This window comes from Cyanistes caeruleus, chromosome 5 (assembly GCF_971803275.1).
Source record: "Cyanistes caeruleus chromosome 5, bCyaCae1.hap1.1, whole genome shotgun sequence".
NCBI lineage: Eukaryota > Metazoa > Chordata > Aves > Passeriformes > Paridae > Cyanistes > Cyanistes caeruleus.
In genome coordinates this window covers 37,607,737-37,628,799 of record NC_141705.1, presented here as the reverse complement: position 1 = coordinate 37,628,799, position 21,063 = coordinate 37,607,737, and the positions used below count along the sequence as shown (strand labels likewise).

Genomic DNA, 21,063 nt, shown 5'->3' with positions numbered 1-21,063 from the left:
CATTCCAAGCTTCTTACATTATGGAATCCAAACACTTTTTCTCTGTGAGCAGAAATACCCTCCTAGGAATTTGGAAATTAAGTTCTGGGAATTTTACTGGCAAATTCTTTACAAGTAATTTATATTTAATGTTTGCATACACTATTTGCTGTAACTGTTTGCTAAGAAAATATTTATTAGGATCAGAAGTTTAACATAATAAATCAAACACTTAACATTCACTGGACTTCAAACATAGATATAAAATACCTTACAAAATTATTTTTTTTTATGGAATTACACAAAGCAAATGCACAGGGTTTATCTGTTTCTACACTGAATTAATCCCAAGCCAAAACCAAAAATAACCCCAAAAGATCACAAAAAAAGGCATGATAAACTGCATTTTTGTCATTGTTGCACTGCTATGTAATAAGCCCTTTTTACAAACGTTTACTCAATGTTAAAAAAATCAATTAAAAATGTATTCCATCTAACAGAACTATTGGATTAACAGCTGATTTTTAACTGACTTTACATCATTAAATTCTATTAATAGAGGTACTTTAGTCACTTAGTTTAAAATATGGAGAGTAGAGATAGAAAAAAATTAACCTTTAGTAGTCTTTAATATAAAATGCACTAAATTTTCCAAAATAAGATTACGACACACTAGTGCCAATTTATGCTGACGAAAGCTGATATCAGCTTCTTTCTAACTAAAATTAATTTCACAAAACCTTTATATATTACATGAATATTCAAGTAAACTATTTAAAAGATTTTAAAATGCAAAAACTGAATGATACAGTGTTTAAGAGAGATGGTTAATTTGGGAATGCTGTCATGTCCAACTATATATATTTATATATTTTTTATTTTTAAGACCATCACAATACTACCTGATATTGCAAGAAATCTCTGTAATTAACATTTGATATTTTTCAATGTATAACTTTAAGAAAATTATAAGTATTTAACAGATCACTGTACTGTGCGACACTGAATCACCTTACTGGCTTCCCTTTGTAAAGTGCTGAGCAACAGCCAAATTAGATCAGATTTAAATGGAGATGATGGTGTCAGTGTCTTCCAAAAAAAAAATCACCAATAAACTGCTATAATCAAATAATAAAATAAAAAAACAAGTTCAGTTGAGTAGCGTGTGTTCACCAGTGTCAAATCTCAAAAAAACCCCTGAAAGACTAACAACATACTTCTTGCAAGCTGCATTCTTTCTATCTATCAGCTGCAAGGACATTAAAAAAATTTACTAATGATTCAAACACTGGCCACCTTCTCTGGTTGAAGGCGAGTTACTCACTAGTTTTGGTCAAGTGGCTTTTGGGAAACTTTCAGAGCAAAATAACCAGCAACAGGAAACTGGAATGGAAAATGCCAATCATGCACAGTTACATTACTGCAGGAATTGAGTAACACATGCAAGACAAAGAAAAAGTCAGAACATAGCAAAGTAGCAATGGTTAAGAAGTTAGTAAAGTTTTCACAGTGTTTCATACAGCCTTTTACTTTAACACAAGTGCATCACTTACCACCACTACTGCTCAGACATTTTAAAACATCTCTTGGCCATGCAGATCATTTTGAGAAGAAAACAGCAAATTACACGTCTTAGGCATTTTTAGACATTAAGTACAACTTATAATTTTATTTTTATATTCAGTCTTATCAAACAGATGTTTTCAAGTTATATTCATTCTATGTGTTGGGCTTTAACATTCCTTCCAATTTTGTTGGATCCTGAGCGCTAAATGCCCAATGAACTGGCCAAATACACAAAGCTAAGCTTTGCTCAAATAGCCAAGTTATTACATGAACAGAAGGTATAGGGGATTTCTTGTTGGCACTCCTAAATTTCTTCTTTCCTATCCTTGAGATGATCCTAACCTTGAGATGGTTTTGTTCAGTTGTTCACATAAATCTTTGCCTCCTGGAAACATTACTCTACTTAGGTGATTCATGAAGAAGTAAAACTAGACTCAAGAACACCACTGACATTTTTTTTTCTCTGTCCAAAGAAGAAAATACACATCTTTTCCCCATTTGGCAAATTCTATTTGACGCCACATCACCACCACTCAACATTAACTCATACAACAGAGACTTATTCTACTGTCAGACACAGCAGGGGAAAAATGTCCAGAGGATAAATGGGAGGCTCTTTATCAGATATAATTGCTTGCTCATAAGGAGAGAATCCAGCTTCCCCTTTGTTATTCTTTCATAAATTAATAATTTGTTAAAATCATAGTCACAAGAATTTTAGCTATTACACAAAATTCAAGTTTAAAAAAAACAACCCAGGAATAAATTAGTTACAGCCTTGTAAACAATTGCTCATTTATGTAACATACTTGGGGAAAAAAATTCCTCTCTATAATAAATCAGACAGTACAAGGCACACATCACACTTAAGAATTCAAAGTGATAAAACCAGCAGATGCCTTCATCTCCTTTGTTCGCTGGTGTAATTGTGCTATAGACACTGTAAAAATATGTAGATTTTTGTTTACATTACAGTCATTTGAAAATATTTCATGACTGTGCTTTTTCTGGCAAAATATTTGTGCTATTTTACAGTACAGTATGATTTGAAGCTCTTGGAATGGATCTTCTCAAATGTTCTCTACAAAGCTGCCAGGGAAAAGGCCAGTCTTTCCATTTCGTTGCAGAGTGCCTTTGAACCAGCCATCCTCACGTTTTTTGTGTACAAAAACAATGTCACCTTCCTTAAGTTCAAGTTCTGCTTCGCTCTGAGGAGGATAGGATACCACAACCCTGTACCTGTGTAGAAAAAAAAACCACATTAATTTAAGTTCTTTTCTTTTGCCCCGCCCCCCCCTTTTTCTTAACCCAATACTTTAAAAAATATTTTATGTGCCTGCTGAAGATTATGAACACAGGAAACTGTCTAGAACAGTTTGCTGAGTATGTAACAACTGAAAAGTATCTTGAACAGATAATAACAATAGCAACATAATAAATTTAAGGCAAATTCATGCATCTCCTATGATTTTTTCCCACCAAGATCCATGTTAAATACAGACAATGGTTAAATACCAGGAGAAAATTGTAAACATTTTTTCCAGTATAAATTTACAGACTCTTTCAGGCAGTGTGATTCAAAAAGAATCAAAGCATTCATAGAAGTAGCTAGGCATAATTTTACAAATGTATGTTTAATTTTTTATTATTCCAGTGATGGCTCTTAAGGAAAGGCAAAGAACAAAAGGAAGAAACCAACAAAACCTATTAATTTGATTTGCTGTTTGAAATAATTTTCATTTTCCTTAGAAATTCTTCAAGATAGAACATATTCCATTTATTTGGACACAGCTGCTCAACTTGTGTACTACTATGTTAAAAACTATATTCAACACAACAATTTTCTTAAACACTTGGCACAAAGTGCATTTTTTGAGTCTTTCACAGTAAAATCATTTTTCAAATATGAGTTCCTTAAAAGAGGCTACAACTTCTCTGTTTTTAACATGCATAACGCCACTCAGTCTCTTCCACAGTTTCAGTTCACATCAACGTAAAACTCTATTACTTCATAGGCTGATAGCTATTATCTTAATAAGCTTAAAGTAATTTATTATTTTAATAGATTAAAATAAATGAACAATCCGATGAAAAGACAAATAATAGGATATAGTCTAGTAAAGGATGGAATGCTAATTATAGCTCAATACACACATAATAAAACAAGTTAATTCTGCAATATTGAAGCAGGCAAAGATACTGTGTTATAGTAGAATGTTTTGCTTAAGAACATATGAAACAAAAATTAGTCTGTCCGTACTGTTAAAAGTATTCAGAAAAGTGTAGCTGCACTTTGTAAATAAAGTCTCTTAGAAAATCTAAATATAGCAAAACATATTTGGACTTAATTACTTCTCAAATGTTATTTATTAGTGACTTATAAGCGATGACTGTTTCAGTTATGGCAATCCCCAGATTTCAGAGCACTGGAATGATTAGATTCATGCTTTGTAAAAGCTACCAAGCCAATTACAAGATTTATTAGTGTACAGCTCCAGAATGCCCTGCATCCAACCTAGGCCTGCACTGACTTCTGCTGTGGGCAACTTGGGTTTTAATGCTGACTTAGGAAATGAGAACCAAATATTTTTAATAGACTGTAAGTTAAACTGAGACTGTAAACTGCTTGAGTTAAAAGAAGAGCCTTTACTCAGGACAAGGAGTGAAGGATAAAGAACTGCAGTAAAGCTGTGAAGAACTTCCACTGTTAACAAGAAGGCTGTTCCCAGGCTGAAAATTAACCAGAACACTACATAGTCTGTTAAAAAAAACTAGTTTCAAGAAAGAATACCTGCCTGCCTCATCTTGCAGTCTGTCAAACACTGCCTTGTAAATGTTTGATTTGAAATATGCTTGTTTTCAGTTTCTAATTCTGTCTGTCAGTAACCTCAATGCTCCCCTGAACTGATAGACAAGTCTGTTCCCTGCTGCTTGCTCCCATTTTCTCTTTGTCCTCCCTAGAGGATCACCAGCTAGCACAGAAACAGCTGTCTTGAGCTTCCCATACAGTGTCCAACAACCTCTGCAGTAATTCGTTTCTTCTTGTTAAATTTTAGATTTTTGGTTTTAAAACACCCCTGGTTTTCAAGTGCCATTTTACTGTATTTTTTAATTTTTAATGAGAAGAAACTCATCGGGTTTGAACCTGTAAATCATGTGTCCTTCTTCAAATTTTCTGCCACATTTTACAAATTCTATTTACCCTAAGAGAAGTGATCAGACCCAGATCCATCACACATTCATACAGCTGTCTATCCAGATCACCCTGGATTAGCTATGGAACAAAAACTATTTTTCCATTACTTATTTCATCATCTACAACATATTGCCAAAACTACCAATTTCATGCAGAATAAAAAGCTTATCTCAAAAAATGCTTCATCTCAAAAGTTCATTGCAAGGTCCCTGAAGAAAAAACAATAATATTTACTAAGCATGACCTATGTTTTGGAAAATCATGTTAATTCCCACATGTTTGAATCTTCCAAAATGCTTCCTTGTTTTTCTTCCTATTCAGTATTGGCAAATGTTTTTGGTGACTGAAGGTCAAATTTGTGTATCTTTTGTGGTCATTTAATATTTTACATGCACCTAAACTGTACAACTATGAGGTTTTTCCTTTCTTTTATTTTTCTTTGTCTCTTATAACATTTTCCATTAATTTTCCAAATATTATCCTAATTCTTTTTAATCAGCTAGTGACAAAATGTTACTATAAAAATAAAAGTATTTTTGCTTCCCAGAAGTAGCCAATATATTTGCCACTGGTTGTTTGCTGATATTCTTAATGTGTCTGGCTATATCCGACAGTGCTTTTGCTTTGTATTTGTGAATTTAATTTTTACTTTTAAGAGGGTGGTGGTCTGTCTTCATATTTCTCCATTCTACTTTTCATTTTTAATATTGACATTTCTCACACTTTTCAGTAACATGGGAAAGATTATATCTTTCATGTGTTTCTCCATTTCTTCGTTGCTTCTGTTTCACTGGACACAAAATACCGCTTTTATTTCTAACTAGTTGTGGTTGATTTTTGGACAAGTATTTGTGGTTTTCCTGATCAACAAGTGGACAATAATACTTTCTCACATGCAGAAAATTTTAGCTGAGAGAAACACAGAAAGCTGGAATTACTATCATTACACAAGTTAAATTAATAATTATTGCTGAGCTTCTTGATTTAGCCTTTTTTTTCTTACCCTTAGAATTTTTACTTTCCAGCTCAAGTGTGCCCTGCTATTGTGCAGATCTTGTGTCTTCTGAGTGGGTGTCTCAACTCCTACAGATCACCAACGCCCATGGAGGGCAGAGGGATTCTCAGCATTTAATTACCAGCATTAAATGGTGCCAGATGTGGTAAGGCTTGCTGCCCTATAAAGCCACAGGGAGCAGATGTTACACCAGTCATTTTGTGGTAGATGAAATTACTTAGGTCGCTTTAATCACAGAACAAAATTACTGCTTTTCTTTCACTGTAACTGGATGAAAGATTCATTTTATAATTTAGGATATGCAGTGATGTGTATTTAGGTTCAACTTCAAGTCTCTAACACCACTGTGGAGTGCTGGGTAGTTTATTATTACAATACTGTATATTTATTGTAAAATTTAAGTCTATTTAAGCAACATTTCCCTCTAAAAGAGAAAGCTCATGACAAGACCTTAAAGTTTTCTTTTGACTTTTATGGAAAAAATAAACTCCTCAGATAACTAAATTCCTGTATATTCACAGCATAGCATGTCTCACTCTGGGAATTTCAGGGAGCTGGGTCTTTCTTTGTAAAGAAAACATAATGATCTTTGGCCTTGTCAGCACTGCATCCATACAAGAAATCAGCCCAAGAAAACCTAGGTATTGTCTGGAGAATCAGAAGAAATGACTGAGCCCCTGCCCAGTCACGTGAGACTGCAAAGTCTCACGTGACTGGGATTCTCCAAATTGGAATTCTACAGTTGTATTGTAATCTGTGACTAGAATTGTGAGTTATAAGAGCAGAATAATCTGAGGAGGAGATTTCTCTGTTCTTTAGCTTTTTGTTGAGCTTATCCTCATGAATATTTCCCTCCCCAACTCAAATTTTCACTGAAGGTGCCATATGACTCTTACCCACCACATCTTCCAGACTGCTGAAAATTAATCAATGCTTACAAATTACTTTGAAGATACTGAGTACAATGTAAATTTTAAGTATTATTAGCCATCACAATTTAAGAAATTCAGCCAAGGGAAATGTGCAAGGGCACATCAGCAGGAAAAAAAATCAACCCTGTCCTCAAAAGGGCAAAGGGACCTCAGATGAAATTCTGTCTAAATACACTGACAAAAATTTGACAATTCTGCATGACTACCCTGCGAATTATTTTGTAGCAATGCTTCTTCAGTAGCAATTACCACTTAAATAATAGCAAGGATAGAATGTTTTAGTATATGTTATTACTAGAGCAATAAAAATATACAGCATCATTTTCTGCAAGTAGTTTTGAGAAAAAAAAGTCCATCTTGGAAGTGAGAAAACTGCTTTTTGAGATGACAGAAAGAGCTTTACACTAATATGCATTGGTTATGCTAGAATGAATTTAATATTATTTTCATATTCAAAGCATAAAAACATATTAATGTGCCAAGCAGAATTACGATAATGTGAAAATGAATGATGTTATTCTTAAAGAAGAATCTTTCAGGTTTTATTTTCCATGTGTAAGTGTAAATCTACTTCACAAATTCAGTATGAAATAGAAATCTCCTTTTAGGAAATTGTGTAGGAACAGAAATAACATTTCAAAAATATTTGAGGTATGACAGAAGTGAACTAGTAGAAAATTATATAGTGTCTGGATTTTAAGACACGGGTATAGCTTAAGATAGTGGACCTCTGGAAGTACAACAGGATGCCCACATGAGATAATAGCATCAGAGCAAAGCCTACAACAGTCAGCTTCAATCAGTTCAGTCCTAGAGCTGTTAATACTGTAACTCTACTATTTTTTCTCTGTACACCACACAATCCTGAAGCTGCTCCAAAAGAAATCCTATGACACTCTTCATACTTCTTGTCTGCTACCAGGAAGAATAAAAGATCCTGTAGTTAGAAAACTGACACTTCCTTCACATTCTACTGAGGACTGGAAACTTGACAAAGTATAGGTGGACACAAAAGTCACAGAACATTTAAGCAACTGCCTGTCACTCTGAGTCCAGACAAATTTATGTTTCTCAGACTCACTTGTCAGAGCACACAGGCTACCCTAGAGCCTGTGTAGATGCACAGCCACAGGACATTCAGGCAGTAAAAAGTATCTTTGCAAAAGATAAAGAAATAAAATATTAAGAAGCCTACACATAGATAGATACAGGTCTCAGTCACCATATATTTAGGTTGGCAGTTATAAACTGCTAATAAGCAGGACTAACCTGATACTTGTAAGAATATAAGGTGCTTCTGTTTTGAAAAACAGGAGGCCTCTTTTGTCTACCTCAGTTCTCACATCAAACCTGTGATCATCATATTTGAGTGTCTATTCATTCAAAAAGTTTGAAGTAACATGAAAAGTAAACAAATATAAACAAGAGTATTGGTTGATAAGTAAATAAAGAATTGTTAAAAGGTAAGTTTCATCTTGCTATAAAATCTCCGCATTTTGAAGCAGCTCTAACATACACTACAAGTGTCAGAGAATGGATTTTTTTCTCGGTTTGCCCAAGTCTAGCTGCGTAGGATAATTTACCTTTCACACACAAGAGGCCTGGATTCATTGAGGACCGGCCCCAGTGACGAGCAAGGCTGCCGAGGCGGTGGGGCTACTGGGACAGAGGGATCCAGGGAACTGGCTTTCCGATGCTGTGTCTCCTGTGCCAGCCCAGAGGCCTCGGCATCAGTGGCGCAGGAACCGGGTTTGCTGTGAGCGCCTGCTGACGGCAGCTCCGGCCCCATGGCGCCTTGCAGGGTCAACTCTGCTGCGGCCTGCTCAGCCTCCAGGGTGGGCGATGCTGGAGGTGACAGTCGAGGCTTGCGTTTAGTGGATGCTCCAGAAAGTAGTTTCAGCAAACCTTTCTTTTCTTTCTGTAAACAAAAGCAGTGCCACATTTTAGAGCAAAACTCTCCCATAAAGAGTTGAATGCTTCTTTCTGATAGGTGACATAGTGCTTAGAGAGGACTCAGTAAATTATGAGGACATACTTGATATTAGAAGGATAATGATGAAAATTATAAAATAAAAATAAAATTATTAACATTCTAAAGAGAAAAACAGCAAGTAATTTAGATCATAAACTAGCTAAGTCCCTTCACTGTGTTAGGTTAAAGTGTAATTCAAAATGAAATAGCTCTGTCCCAAAAGGCTGTCTTAGAAAAAGGTGTGAGCATTTAAGATACCCACAACAGGAATCTATAAAGTAAAACATTTCATTAACATGGACATTTCTAGAAAGACAGAGTCACTTCAAACCAAGCAGGGAGAAAAGTCTGCTCTGGAAGCTGCTGTTAAGGTAAGTTTAGTTTATTTATCCTCCTTTAGTAATGGAAGACCTTCATGATTTCACAAAAATTTGCCCTGAGGCAAATGCATTGTGTTTTGCTGCTCTGCTAAAGGGGAGGATTGTAAACATTCCTTTTGCTTGTCCAGACAAGAATACCTGAAGACTCTTACCTACCCTGAAGAAAATTATTTAAGTAGCTTTTGTGTTTCTTGTCTTATTTTTTTTTTAAGGGGTGTGGTGGTGATCTTCTTACCAGCCCTTTGACTGAGTGAATTTAGTGCTTATGAGAGGTGCCAGATTTTAAGCCCTGGAGACAAAAATAATATTTAACCATAGACAGAGAAAAGCATGAGCAATGAGAAATTTTTTTGATAGCCTGGGATGTAGTGGATTTAGTGAATAGAAATCCTCAGTCCTTTTTCCAAGTCTCCAATACCTTAGAGCCATTTCAGCAAAAATCTGCTATCTAGCAAATGTCAAAGATAAAGAGAATATCAGAAAAATTAAAACAATCCACCTGTATTAGCATCATTCACCTTAAACTACAAATACGTTTTCTCTAAGGGCACCTCAGTCTGATTTCAATGTCTATGGCTAAAGTAATTTTAAAATAAAGTTCTCGACACATCCATTCAACAATTATCAACAGAAAAATAACTAAAAAGTGGCTGACATTAGTGTACAGTTTAAGATAATCTTCATAAACTTCACTAAGGAGTACATGTGGCTGAAGCATAGTAAGGTTAAGTCTAAAACATTTGAGATGTAAAGATACTTGTCACAAGGAGAAAAAATTTCTAGCTACATCACAACTGTAAAACAAAATCAATTACAAAGCTTGAAGAATTTTTCTGACAACAATATAATCACATGGCTTGCTGAACAGTGAGAATGAGTTTACACACATGGGAAATACTTCAAATAGAAGGAAGGAAAGCAGAATCATTAGAGACTCTGCTGTCCTGCATTTAAAAATATGGTTATGTGCATTCTTCCTTTGTCCAATAAACATTGCTGGTAATGTGTTTTTTATAATATCTCAGTGTGCCTGCTTAATAAGAAAGGTAACCTAAAAGAATTCTGATTTTAATTTAATTTTGTTAGACTGAAATTTTTACATTCCTGCAAGTTCATGTGGGTTTTTTATGTTGTGTTGTTTAATCTCTTAAAAGATTGTGTGATGAAAATAGGAGAATTCAAGGGTATAGTTTTATTCTCTACCAACCTTGCCATCCTTGTCTGTTTTACTGACAGCAGCATTTCCACCAGCTGTTAAAGCACTCTCTGGAGATGCAGGAGCTCCAGGGTGAGTGTTTGCAGTCTTTCCATTGATATCTCCCTCCAGAGATGAAGCAGCAATGTTAGGAGAATTCAAAGAAGCTGCTGTACATGCCAGTGGGATGGTTGAGCGGTTCACATTCACAGCCGTGACATAAGCAGCAGTATTTGGAAGCTGGGGCTGGAGCTGCTGGGAGGCAACAGAGTGGTGGGGAATGATCACAGCTGCAGGAATAAGGCATGTTGGACTTTGTGCTTGTATGGGCGTGACTGCTGCTGTAGGTCTTTCTTGACTATGTGAGGCAACTAGAATAAAAGAATGAAATGTGAGAGTTCACCTTTTTTCACAAGACACACAAAGTGAGGTACAGTTACTGTGTTACAGCTAATCAATCACAACAACTTTTCTTCTTACCTTTAAAACTTCCATTTAAACTACTATAATGACATGATACACACCACCAAACCTATTTCACCTGAATAAAGCAGTTGCACATGCTACTCTATTTGCACCAGTATGCAACAGCAGAATAACAGCACTGCAACTTCTCTGTTGTGGAGAAATCCAAGCTGCTAAGTCAAATGCTTCAAAGACAGATGCAAAGTGAAGATTACACTTTAGTACCTAAGAGCTAGCTAAATACTGCCTGGAACTTGTTTTCTCCTTTTAATATGATGTGTAGTTGTCAGGATATATAAAGGAAAGTAGAAAGAAACACACCTAATAGAAGCTGCTAAAAATATAATTAGATTGTTTCCCTAAACTATTCACAAAATCCACAACAGATTTCACAGGTCTTTCAAACAATAAGCACAGTGGCAATTACTGCTATGAGTGCTTTCTCTGAAAAACGTAAGCTGTTGTCTCTTGGGATGTTCAAATATAGCAAGTGCATATTTACTCATACCCCTGTGAATACAAGGAACATCTACACTGGAAGCTGGAGAATAGCACAGGGCTGAGTATATTAACCTGGGTTGCAGTGTAAAGCTGCACAACACAGAAATCTGCATGAACTGATTTATGCTTTCCAAGAAGTAACGCTGCTGTTAAAGTTATATGGTCAATCATATATATGCATGCTGTTAGACCATTTCCATAGCTTGGGCATCTCTACACCACTGCGTGGTATGAAATGCAGACACCTTAACTGAACAATATGAGGTAAAATGTCACACTCCAGTGCTGTATAACCTCTCTCCTTCAAATACTTTGAAACTTTCTATCTATCACTTATATGCTATGTCTAATTTTTTTATAACTTCTGCTGTAGCAAATCCATCCCAACTCTTGAGTAGCATGAGCAATTCTAAAGAAAGATAAGGAGATTGTAGCAAGATTTTTTCTGGTCAAAAAATAACTATTAATGCTGGCTTTTGCTCATGAGACAACATCATTTTTCCTAGAAGTAGCTGCTATTCTTCCAAGATATGTCTATACTCACATGCAATTTATGTATGACAAGCATGAAAGAGCTTTCTGGTTTTGTTTTCTTATTGCTGATGGAATTGATAGGAAAAATGCTTCAAGTCGCCCTATCTTCATGCAGATTATCCTTTAATGAAATAGGTAGAATGTATGTTTTCTTTATAGGTCCTTCCAATCAAAGGAAGCATACTCCCTCACCAAAGGTGATGTCAAACAATGTCTCACTGAGGTAATTTGAAGAATGGTCCTTGAAGCCCTGAGCTAAACTGAAGCTGAAGCCCTGCACTAACCCGTGAAGCCTCACCCAAAGATTAACACTCAGCAAACGTGCTAAGGAAAGCTCAAGAGGATCATGTTTCAGATGTTTACTACAAAGTTCTCTGTAAAACATAAAGCAGCCATTATTGCTTCAGTGCTCTGGTCCTTATAAGGGACAGATATGTATTTGTGACTAACAGCATGCCTTTGCAAAATTCAATGCTAAGTTCTCTGTGATGAGAGTTCAGCCCCTTTGAATTTTTCATTTTGGACCTGAAAAGTCAGTGGGAAGTATGTTGTCACATTTGTCAGCTGAATGGAAATGTAAAAGCTTATTCATCTTGACAGTTGTGCAGAGATGTAGGGACAGAAAGGCCTCTGGAGCCCACAGGAGCTTTCTCCTTTGTGTTGTCACTTGCAAGCTCCTAGGCAGCTCAAAATAAGGGTTTAGAGTAGAAAACACCTGTGCCTAAGAGGCAAGAAAGTACAGATGCTTTGCTTAGTTTCTCTTACCAGTTGCCAGCAGCATCTGGTTATTTTTATTTAAAGGCAAAGAATAAAGTTGTTAGAGAGGACTAACACACCTGCTCCAGCTTCAGATCAGACTGGAGGAAGATGGGGCCAATCAAGGAAATAAAAACTAAAGACATATGTACACATCCTACCTTCAAAAGCAAACCTGGTGCTGACATCTGAACATGCACAGGATGTTTTAGGAGATGCATGACTCTGAAAAGTGGGCTAATCCATGGATCTTGAAACTGTGAGAAATAACCCTTCTTATGGGGATAATAGAGTATACCATTATCATTTTTTGCTTTCTCTTTGCTCTGCCAATAAGAATCCTTTGATTAAAAAAAACCTCTTGTGTCATGACTCTCAGTCAGGAGATCACAGACCCTAAATTCAAGGCTGGAAGGGGGAGCATTTGGATAGTCTGAAATGGGAGTTTTCCTTTTTTTCTTTTTCTTTTGAGGCCCTTGAAGCAACTAGAACAGATGCAGCTCCAGTTGTGTGGTATTTTTTTAGCCTGGCAAATCCACAGAGGAGTGCATGGATTTGGTAAACAAAAACTTTTGAAAACACCACTATCAATCTTTTTGGATCTGCATTTAAAAACAAGAAGGCATGTTCCACTATGATGTGGCCTGCCCCAGAGAGTAAATGACACCTTTCAGAAACACAGAGTTTTATTACATAGATTGTATGGATCTTAAAGCCAGTATAGTCTTAGTATTTCAGAGTCAGAGCTGAAAGAAGTTGCAGCCAAGGTTAGAGAACAAACTGGAATGCCTAAGGACCAGCCCTGAGCCAGAGACCTGAAAAGGAACGCTAAAGGTATTCAAAGATGTTAGAAGATAATTTGAAAGTGAATACTAAATTAGAGCAATCTGTAGCTCTTATGCAGTTAACACACAAAAAATAAGCTATGACTCAGATGTTCTTATCATTTTTATTACTATATGAATTGCATATGAGTGGGAAAGCTCAAAGAATGTCCCCATCCCAGATACTGCTGGAACAACAAAAAAAAAAAAAAGAGAAATTCCACCTGAAGTACTTGCATATAAATTCCCTATAGTGGGAGTATGTACGTACACACAGTTGCTTAGAGAAGAATAATAAAAGATCTAACAACTCACACTGTTATTTCAGAAAACATTCAACTCTAAACAATGACATTAAGAAAAGCTTTAAAAAACCTCAGCATATACTTGCATAGACCCTCACTCTAGTCATTTGTCAAGATGGACTCTACAGTTTGCCTACCACATGTAACAAATTTTGGAGTTTTTTTACCTGTTCTAACTGCATTTCGAGCCTGGTTGACTGTCATTTGTCCTGTCACATGCATAAGGACCTTGGTTTGCGGACTGGTTTGGATATGTGCTGCAGAAACAACTGCTGTGGGTACTGTGCTGGAGCTGACTGCCACACCATTCCCCTGGAGCTTCTGGGATGTTCCACTAGCAGTGGAAGGGCTGACCATAGTCACCACTCGTCCTGTTTGGCCAGCAGTAGACATGGGAACTTTTGTTTGTGATGCACTTGTCACCGTCCTGCCAAAATTTAAAGCAAACAATAAAACACAACTGAAAAAAAATAGCTAGTTTCTAAAACCCACAGATCTTCTATTATGCAATTTTAGCATTTAGTACGAGAGCAGAATAATTTTGGATTTGAAGCTAGCTAAACTATTTAGACATTTGTATAATACTGCACCTTGTAACTGGAGCCACATAATTTCCAGGAAAAACACCAATCTTGCTTGTATGCATGGAAGTTCCCTTGAACCAGCCATCTTGGCAGCGTTCAAATACTAGGAACATTTCTCCTTTCCGTAGTTCCAGTTCATCTTCTTTTCGAGGAGTGTAGGGGTAGATAGCAATATACCTAAAAGACAGGAAAAGAGATGCAAGTGAAAAAACTAAAGCAGTTCAAAACATCACTTGTGCCACTTGTGTGGCACAGAGAGTTCAGTTAGAGATCAGAAGGCATGGTAGAAATGGCTGTGATAATCCATCATACCATCACAATATTAAAACAGAAGTTATGGTAATATTCAGGGGAAATAATGAGAAAAATATCCTCTGAAGAACACTTTAATGGAATGCAAAAGACTTTTAATAGGACTGTCCATTTTCTTAATGAAATTAGCGATCTTAATTAAGTAGGTGTTCATCAAGTACACATCTCAGCATATCCCATCTTTCTTTCCCTACACCTGCTTCTCATATCTCTTACACTTTGTGACGCATCGATTTCTTTTTTATTTGGAGAGTTGGGGAGAATTTCTGTTAGCTGGGAGTGAAATATCAGTGTCAGAACAACATTTCAAACTGCAAAACTGGAAGCTCCAGTGCAGACTTCAGTGCAAAGAAAAAGATGTGCTACTAGAAATTTAAGTCTTTGGGTAAGGTGGTTAGCAGTTAACTTGCTTGTAAAGTTTATTTCCTTTTATGTTTTCTAAGCAACACTAAAGTATAATACAGTGCATTTGAAATCAGTTTGAGAGTTCAGAAATATTTGGATTTTTTCTTGTGAAAAAATTCTTGGAAAAAAACGTTAAAAAAAGCTGAAGTTCCTATAGTTGCATCTTGGAATGTTCCTAGGGAAATTTTCAAATAGGACTGCACAGTTCTCTATTACTATAAACTGATTCTTTCTAATAATAAGTTTTAACCACCACTGTGTTCTATTTTCTGACACATTTGAACCTGAAAAAAACATTTGAACTATATACATATATACATACATATATATATATATATATTTATATATTTTATATATATATATATATATACACATACATTATTGACCCAGGCCTGTGGAAAATACCATTCCAATAAATCCTGTTTTCTCTAAAATATACTTTTCACAAGAGGCAGCCAAATAAGCAGCTTGGTAGACTATCCCCTTTTATGAAAAAGGATCCACAGTTGCTTGCAGTGCTAGTCTTTCCCACACCCCTTGTAAACCCAGGGACAAAAAAATGGCTTTAGAAAACATTCTTTCATCAAAATTGTCTCTTATGCACAGTAATAGCATTAACTGCATGCTTCTCCTTTCTGCATTGCATTTTTATTCCTTGCTGTCCACCCAAGAAACTTTGCAATATCTACAAAAATCCTTTAAAAGCAATATAGGTACCCAAAGCAAGCAAAAAATACACTTTAAAGGCAACATGTGGTACAGACTGGCAGCCAAAGGCTTCACCAGTACATGATATAGCAGTGATCTACAAAGCCACACACTGAAGCCCTATGGAAAAGCAATTGATCTGCTTTAATTGATGTTCATTAATTTTCCCTTTAGTTAATTTATTCCAAATTTCATTAGTATCCTCATACAGAGCAACCCTTTGTATATGGAGGATGAGAGTAAATGAGATGGGAACTTGATTAACTGCATTAGGTGCAATAATCCATAAGAACCAATGTTAAAACGCCTGACACCAAGAAACAGCCCAAATCCAGATGCACCTGCAATACAAGAAGGGTGCTTTTTTGGAGTGGGAGGACAAGAAGGACTGAACAAGAGCAGTCCTTATTCAAACATGTCCCGTTAGATGGTTCAGCATCTCCTGAATTTTACATTTTCTTTTATCGTTCTTATTCCCCAAGCTGCACACAAAGAAGCTTTCAAGAAGAAAGATGTTGCTAGCAACACATGTTAATACACCAAATATTTTCACCCGAAAGGAATGACGCACGTTTGCTTGTATTACAAGTGTGAAGACATAATGCTAACTAGCAGCTTTCTGCCTTCATTCCGAATTGCCACCCACTAATTAAGTGCACTGTAGAATCTTCAGTCAAATTTCAATTGCAACTGACACAAGTAGTCTGACAGTAAGACGTTTAACAGTCTAAATTAAATACAGCATTTTCTGTGTTTTGGCATAAGTTATTCCATATGAGAATAGCCTTTTCATACCATACATAATGGAAAACATTGAATAAATTCACTCCAGTGAAATGACACTTTTGAGTTATCCAGTATTCAGTGCTAACGTAAGGATTCATTCATCTTCTGCATGATAAATACTTTATATTTTTGAAGTGAGTTCTTTCTATGCACAGCAACAGCTGATTATATTTATGTAAGACACAAACAATGCTCAGCATGGAGCCTGTTTGGGGACATCACCCTTCTGCATGCTTTTGTTCTAAGCTGCATGCTTGGCTTTTTGGCAATTCCAGCAGAACAGAGCCAGCTGCTGTGCTAAACATACAGGTGAAGTTAGTGATCCTGTTCCATTTTTCTGACTGGAGAAAAGTTTTAATTATACTTACACACTTGGACGAGTTTGTTGTCGTAAATGTGCACCTTGGTCAGTTGATCCTGATGCAGACCTTTGTATGACACTTGTAGACTGAGGTCCAGAAGTGGCCGATGCAATGATTGCAGCAGACAAGAGAGGTGGTGGTGGAAGTGGGGGATTCATACTCTGATTTTATAAGAACAAAAAAAATAGCAACATATGATCAATATTGTTTGATGAGTTCAATCAGCTGAGAAAAAAAAAAAAAAAAGCATGATAGTCTAAGGAAGTGGAAAAAAGGAACTGAGTCCAGCATTGCTTTACCTACTGTTACAATATACCTGGAGAGTTAGCTTTGTCTTTATTTCTCTTTTTTTCAATTTAAAATCTTGAAGTTTTGGCAGCTAAGTAAGCAAGTGACAAGCAATTCCTCGGCACAGGAAAAATGGAAAGCGCTGTTTCTAGTTATAACATGTTTAGGATAGGGCTTGACAAAAATTCAGAACCCTTCTAGGAGGTAGATTTTGCATCCTGCTGCTGACTACTTCATAATGTGATTGTTTTTGTAACCTGAAGCTGAAACATAATATACAATTCATCTGCAGTGCACCCAAAAGCACCCCTTCTGGGGGAAATTTTCTTTTGATGTAAGGGTTACAAAAGCAAGCACAATATGAGACCATAGTCACTGAGCTATTGTTACCTCTTTCTCCTATTCTTCTAGTTTAAAGAGTTAGCTTTTGAAATTCAGTATTATCAAGACTGGTAATCTTTAACAAATACCCCAGTAAAAAGGCACCACAGATCATAATGGGGGTTCTGCCTACAGACCTCTGTGCCTTTTGAGAATCAATGGAGCAATTGTTACCTTCTGCTCTGTAAGGCCTCAGAGAATTCTTCAGGACCCTGTGTACTGACACTCCTGGGAAAAGGCACTCACAAAAGCAGAGCTTTTCCTTCCCCCCTTCCAAAAATAACTATTTGTGTTACAACACACATAAAAAGAGTAATAAAAACCTCCCACCTTAGAAAAAGTGAAACTGAATTAATTTCAAACATAATCTTTCTAAAACTCACAGAACTAGAATATTAATTAACAAAATATCCTGAAGTAATTCCTGGCACTTCAATACATCAGCATATAAATGCACAGCATTACATTATCAGTTTGGAAAATAGGTAATTGAAAGTAATTTTAATTCCCCTCAAATACTTCACTAAGGGTTTTGCCTTTTTTTTTTTCTGTTTTTCTAAACAAAAAGCTGTATTGAAACTGAGATTTAGTTCTACACTGTGTGATTATTACTTCACTGCATTTGGTGAAAATGTTAATAAAAAGACAGCTCTCCAAACTAGTTTTACACTGCCAAGTAACAGTAAAGTACTGCATAATTAAAGACTTCCAAATCTAGAGAAAACTGATCAACTCTTACAGTGTTTCAGTCAAAATTGTTATGCTTAGCTATGGTTAAATATATATATTGGTTATATATTTATATGGTTAAATATACAAATTGCATGATATATTGTGAATATTCCTATTTTATTTGGAACTCTTTTTCTGGTCATACATTAACACATTCTTAAGACCAAATAGACCTTCTGTATCCAACACTAAACAGAAATGACCTGTTGGACAAACATCACTAAGAGCTTTGATAGTAATAGTTTTTTACGAAAATGGCAATTGCGTTTGCTTCATATTCTACCCAACAATTTCTTGAAGTATCCATATAATTCACACTGAAATACCAACATTTCTCTTTCAGCTCTTTTACAGCTGAAGTTATTTGTCCCTCCCAGTCAGACATTCAACAAGTGTCTTAACTGAATCCAAGCTGAATGCAACCTATCAACAGAATAACAATTAAAATTTATTTTTAGGCATCTAGATTTTTTTATATATGGTAGAACTAGTAAATCCACATTAGGAGATGGTTAGTTGTAATTCTTTAAAATTAAACCTACTCGTGCACAATATCAGGGTTGTCATGGTTCCATACTCTCTGCATCTCTAAAGATGCTGTACATTTCATTTTATTCATTTGAACAAGTAATATACACTGAGGCTTTAGCTGCAATAAAGGCACCTTCACAGCTCTGTTTTACTCTGCTTTTTTCAGGTTCTGCTCCCCTCTCCACGTCTATCAGTATGGTAATGAGACCAGCAGTGAGCCGCAGACCAATTAAACTCCCAAAGACTTGGCAAGTACCAAGAAATCTAAATAAACTACTTGATAGACATTAGAGGACTAAGACTCCAGAGCACTGCTGAAAACTCAGTAAAATAGATCCAAATTATCTATTTTCAAGAAAATAGATAATTTGCCAATTCGATCAGTAGCCAAGTTTTCACGAAGTTTTCTGGCATGTAACCATTTTTCTAGCTGTTTAGAAACACACCTACCTCCAGGGCACATGCTAGTTTTGATGGTTCCCATAGTCAACATTCCATGAAAGAATATACACAAACCACATGTGATTCAATAAAGTATGCTCAGCCATAATTAAGAGTATTTTACATAGGTGAGAGGGAAAAATTGAATGTTTCTGCAACTACTTTTCAGACACCAAGCATACTTTCAAGCATATAAAACAGCAAATAAATGATAAATTCTTTTTTTGAATTGGATGATGAAAAATTACATAATTTGATAATTAATGTCTGTTACAACTTCAAAAAGTATCTATACTCATGGTCTACAAACACATGAATATTACTAAACTTAAATATAATTAGGCTGCATTCCCATATCAGTTAATTGAAGATCAGTAATCACTTCACTCAAAGAATAATAAAAGGCACAGCAGTGGAAAAGAACATTCATTAACAGTCTTCACTCCCACAATGTCTAGGAAAAAATACATGGCTTGCAAAATTCCCTGAGGGCTAACAAATTAAGGCTTATGTTTAACAAAATTTCTAAACTATACCTTATCAAAAACAGGTCTCTCACACAAAACCTCATTGTTTCTTCCAGCTGCTTCCTCTTCACAGCAAAAGTTGATTTGAATTTTGGTTGATTAAAATTAGGGCAGTTCTTATTAAAACTTCCTGACTTACACTATTGAACTTACGCTGGAACTACATAAAAGAGCTAAATGTCATCGGTGTATTATATAACCCTCACAGCTTGTGCCTCATTAATAATAATTCAAACTACCTTATACTCTTCAACATAAAGAGCAATTTCTCTTTTTGTGCATGTACAAGAGAATAAGACCAGAAAAAAATTAGGTATTTTTTACTTTTTGAAACCTTCTGCATGTAAGTGAATGCAAACCATCCAAATATAGACCATCTATTTCTGCTAGTTAAGTGCACACACCAAGACGCCATTTCAAAGTCAACATTTCCAACCTGTAAAAGCAGCAATATGGACATCTAGGTCGAATGCAATCCAAAACACTTTTCACTTCTCAAGAGACTGTAAAAGCAGACTGAAAGGAATATAAGTTATCTCTTATTGCTAGATAGTTTTAGGTTCTAACTTTGCTGTGGTATATTTCATTTGTTTTTCCCATATCATGGTTCAAATCACATACTTTAAGATTATTTTTCACTAAAATCTATGGCAGCTAGATCTCCTCCAGTAGATAACTACCTTATAAATTACATCCAAGAATTTCTTTCCAAGTGAATGAACATTACATAATTGCATGTACATATTTGCACCCAACATCTACTGAGCTTGACATCTGTTATTTATATTTTGCAAAGAACTTTAAACATACAAAACATCTACAAGCTTCAAAAATGCCAGATAAGAAATGGCCAAGATAAACAGACCAATTAATGCCCCAATTAAGGGTAAAGCTGTGGTTGGAAGTCCCAAAGAACAGTGTAAGAGATAATATCACAGCCAAAAGCTCCAGTTGTGAGAAGTCTGTCAGTTCACAGGTTCTTCAATTTCAAAGAATCAAACATCAAAACACAAGGCAAGAATAAATGCTGTTGTCTGAAGAGCTGCTGAACCAAAATAAAATTTTGAAATAAATTATCACAAGTTTTCTGGATGACAATTAAAATTTGCTTAAATGATACAAGCAGTAGAGAGCATATACGGCCATTTGACAAGAGCACTCTCACTCCTGAAGCTTACTTGTGTCAATTTTGGCTGAAACTTTGTAAATTATTTACTTCATACAATATTGGGCACCAAACAGCATCTACAAAACATTATTATGGACATAATAAAATTAATACAATTGGAATTTTTGAACCACGAGAGCAACATAAAAAATTAAAATGCAATCCTATACATTTACACAGATAAAAGAGTCACAGACTCCCTTGGGCTAGGAATTAAT

General features: G+C 35.7%; 1 protein-coding gene across 3 annotated transcripts in view; it reads right to left on the bottom strand.

Annotated features, from left to right (window-relative positions):
- Nucleotides 1–155: 155 nt before the first annotated feature.
- The window catches only part of SH3RF1 (SH3 domain containing ring finger 1), an 84,054-nt gene continuing 63,146 nt past the window's right edge, over nt 156–21,063 (bottom strand). For all 3 annotated transcript variants that reach the window (XM_086890360.1, XM_086890358.1, XM_086890359.1), the window contains exons 7-12: nt 16,784–16,938; nt 14,211–14,381; nt 13,788–14,047; nt 10,248–10,606; nt 8,272–8,606; nt 156–2,784 (exon numbers count right to left, since the gene is read on the bottom strand). In XM_086890360.1, coding sequence (XP_086746486.1) covers nt 2,616–2,784; nt 8,272–8,606; nt 10,248–10,606; nt 13,788–14,047; nt 14,211–14,381; nt 16,784–16,938 — 1,449 coding nt within the window. In that variant the 3' untranslated portion in view covers nt 156–2,615. The remainder of the gene's footprint in view (nt 2,785–8,271; nt 8,607–10,247; nt 10,607–13,787; nt 14,048–14,210; nt 14,382–16,783; nt 16,939–21,063) is intronic.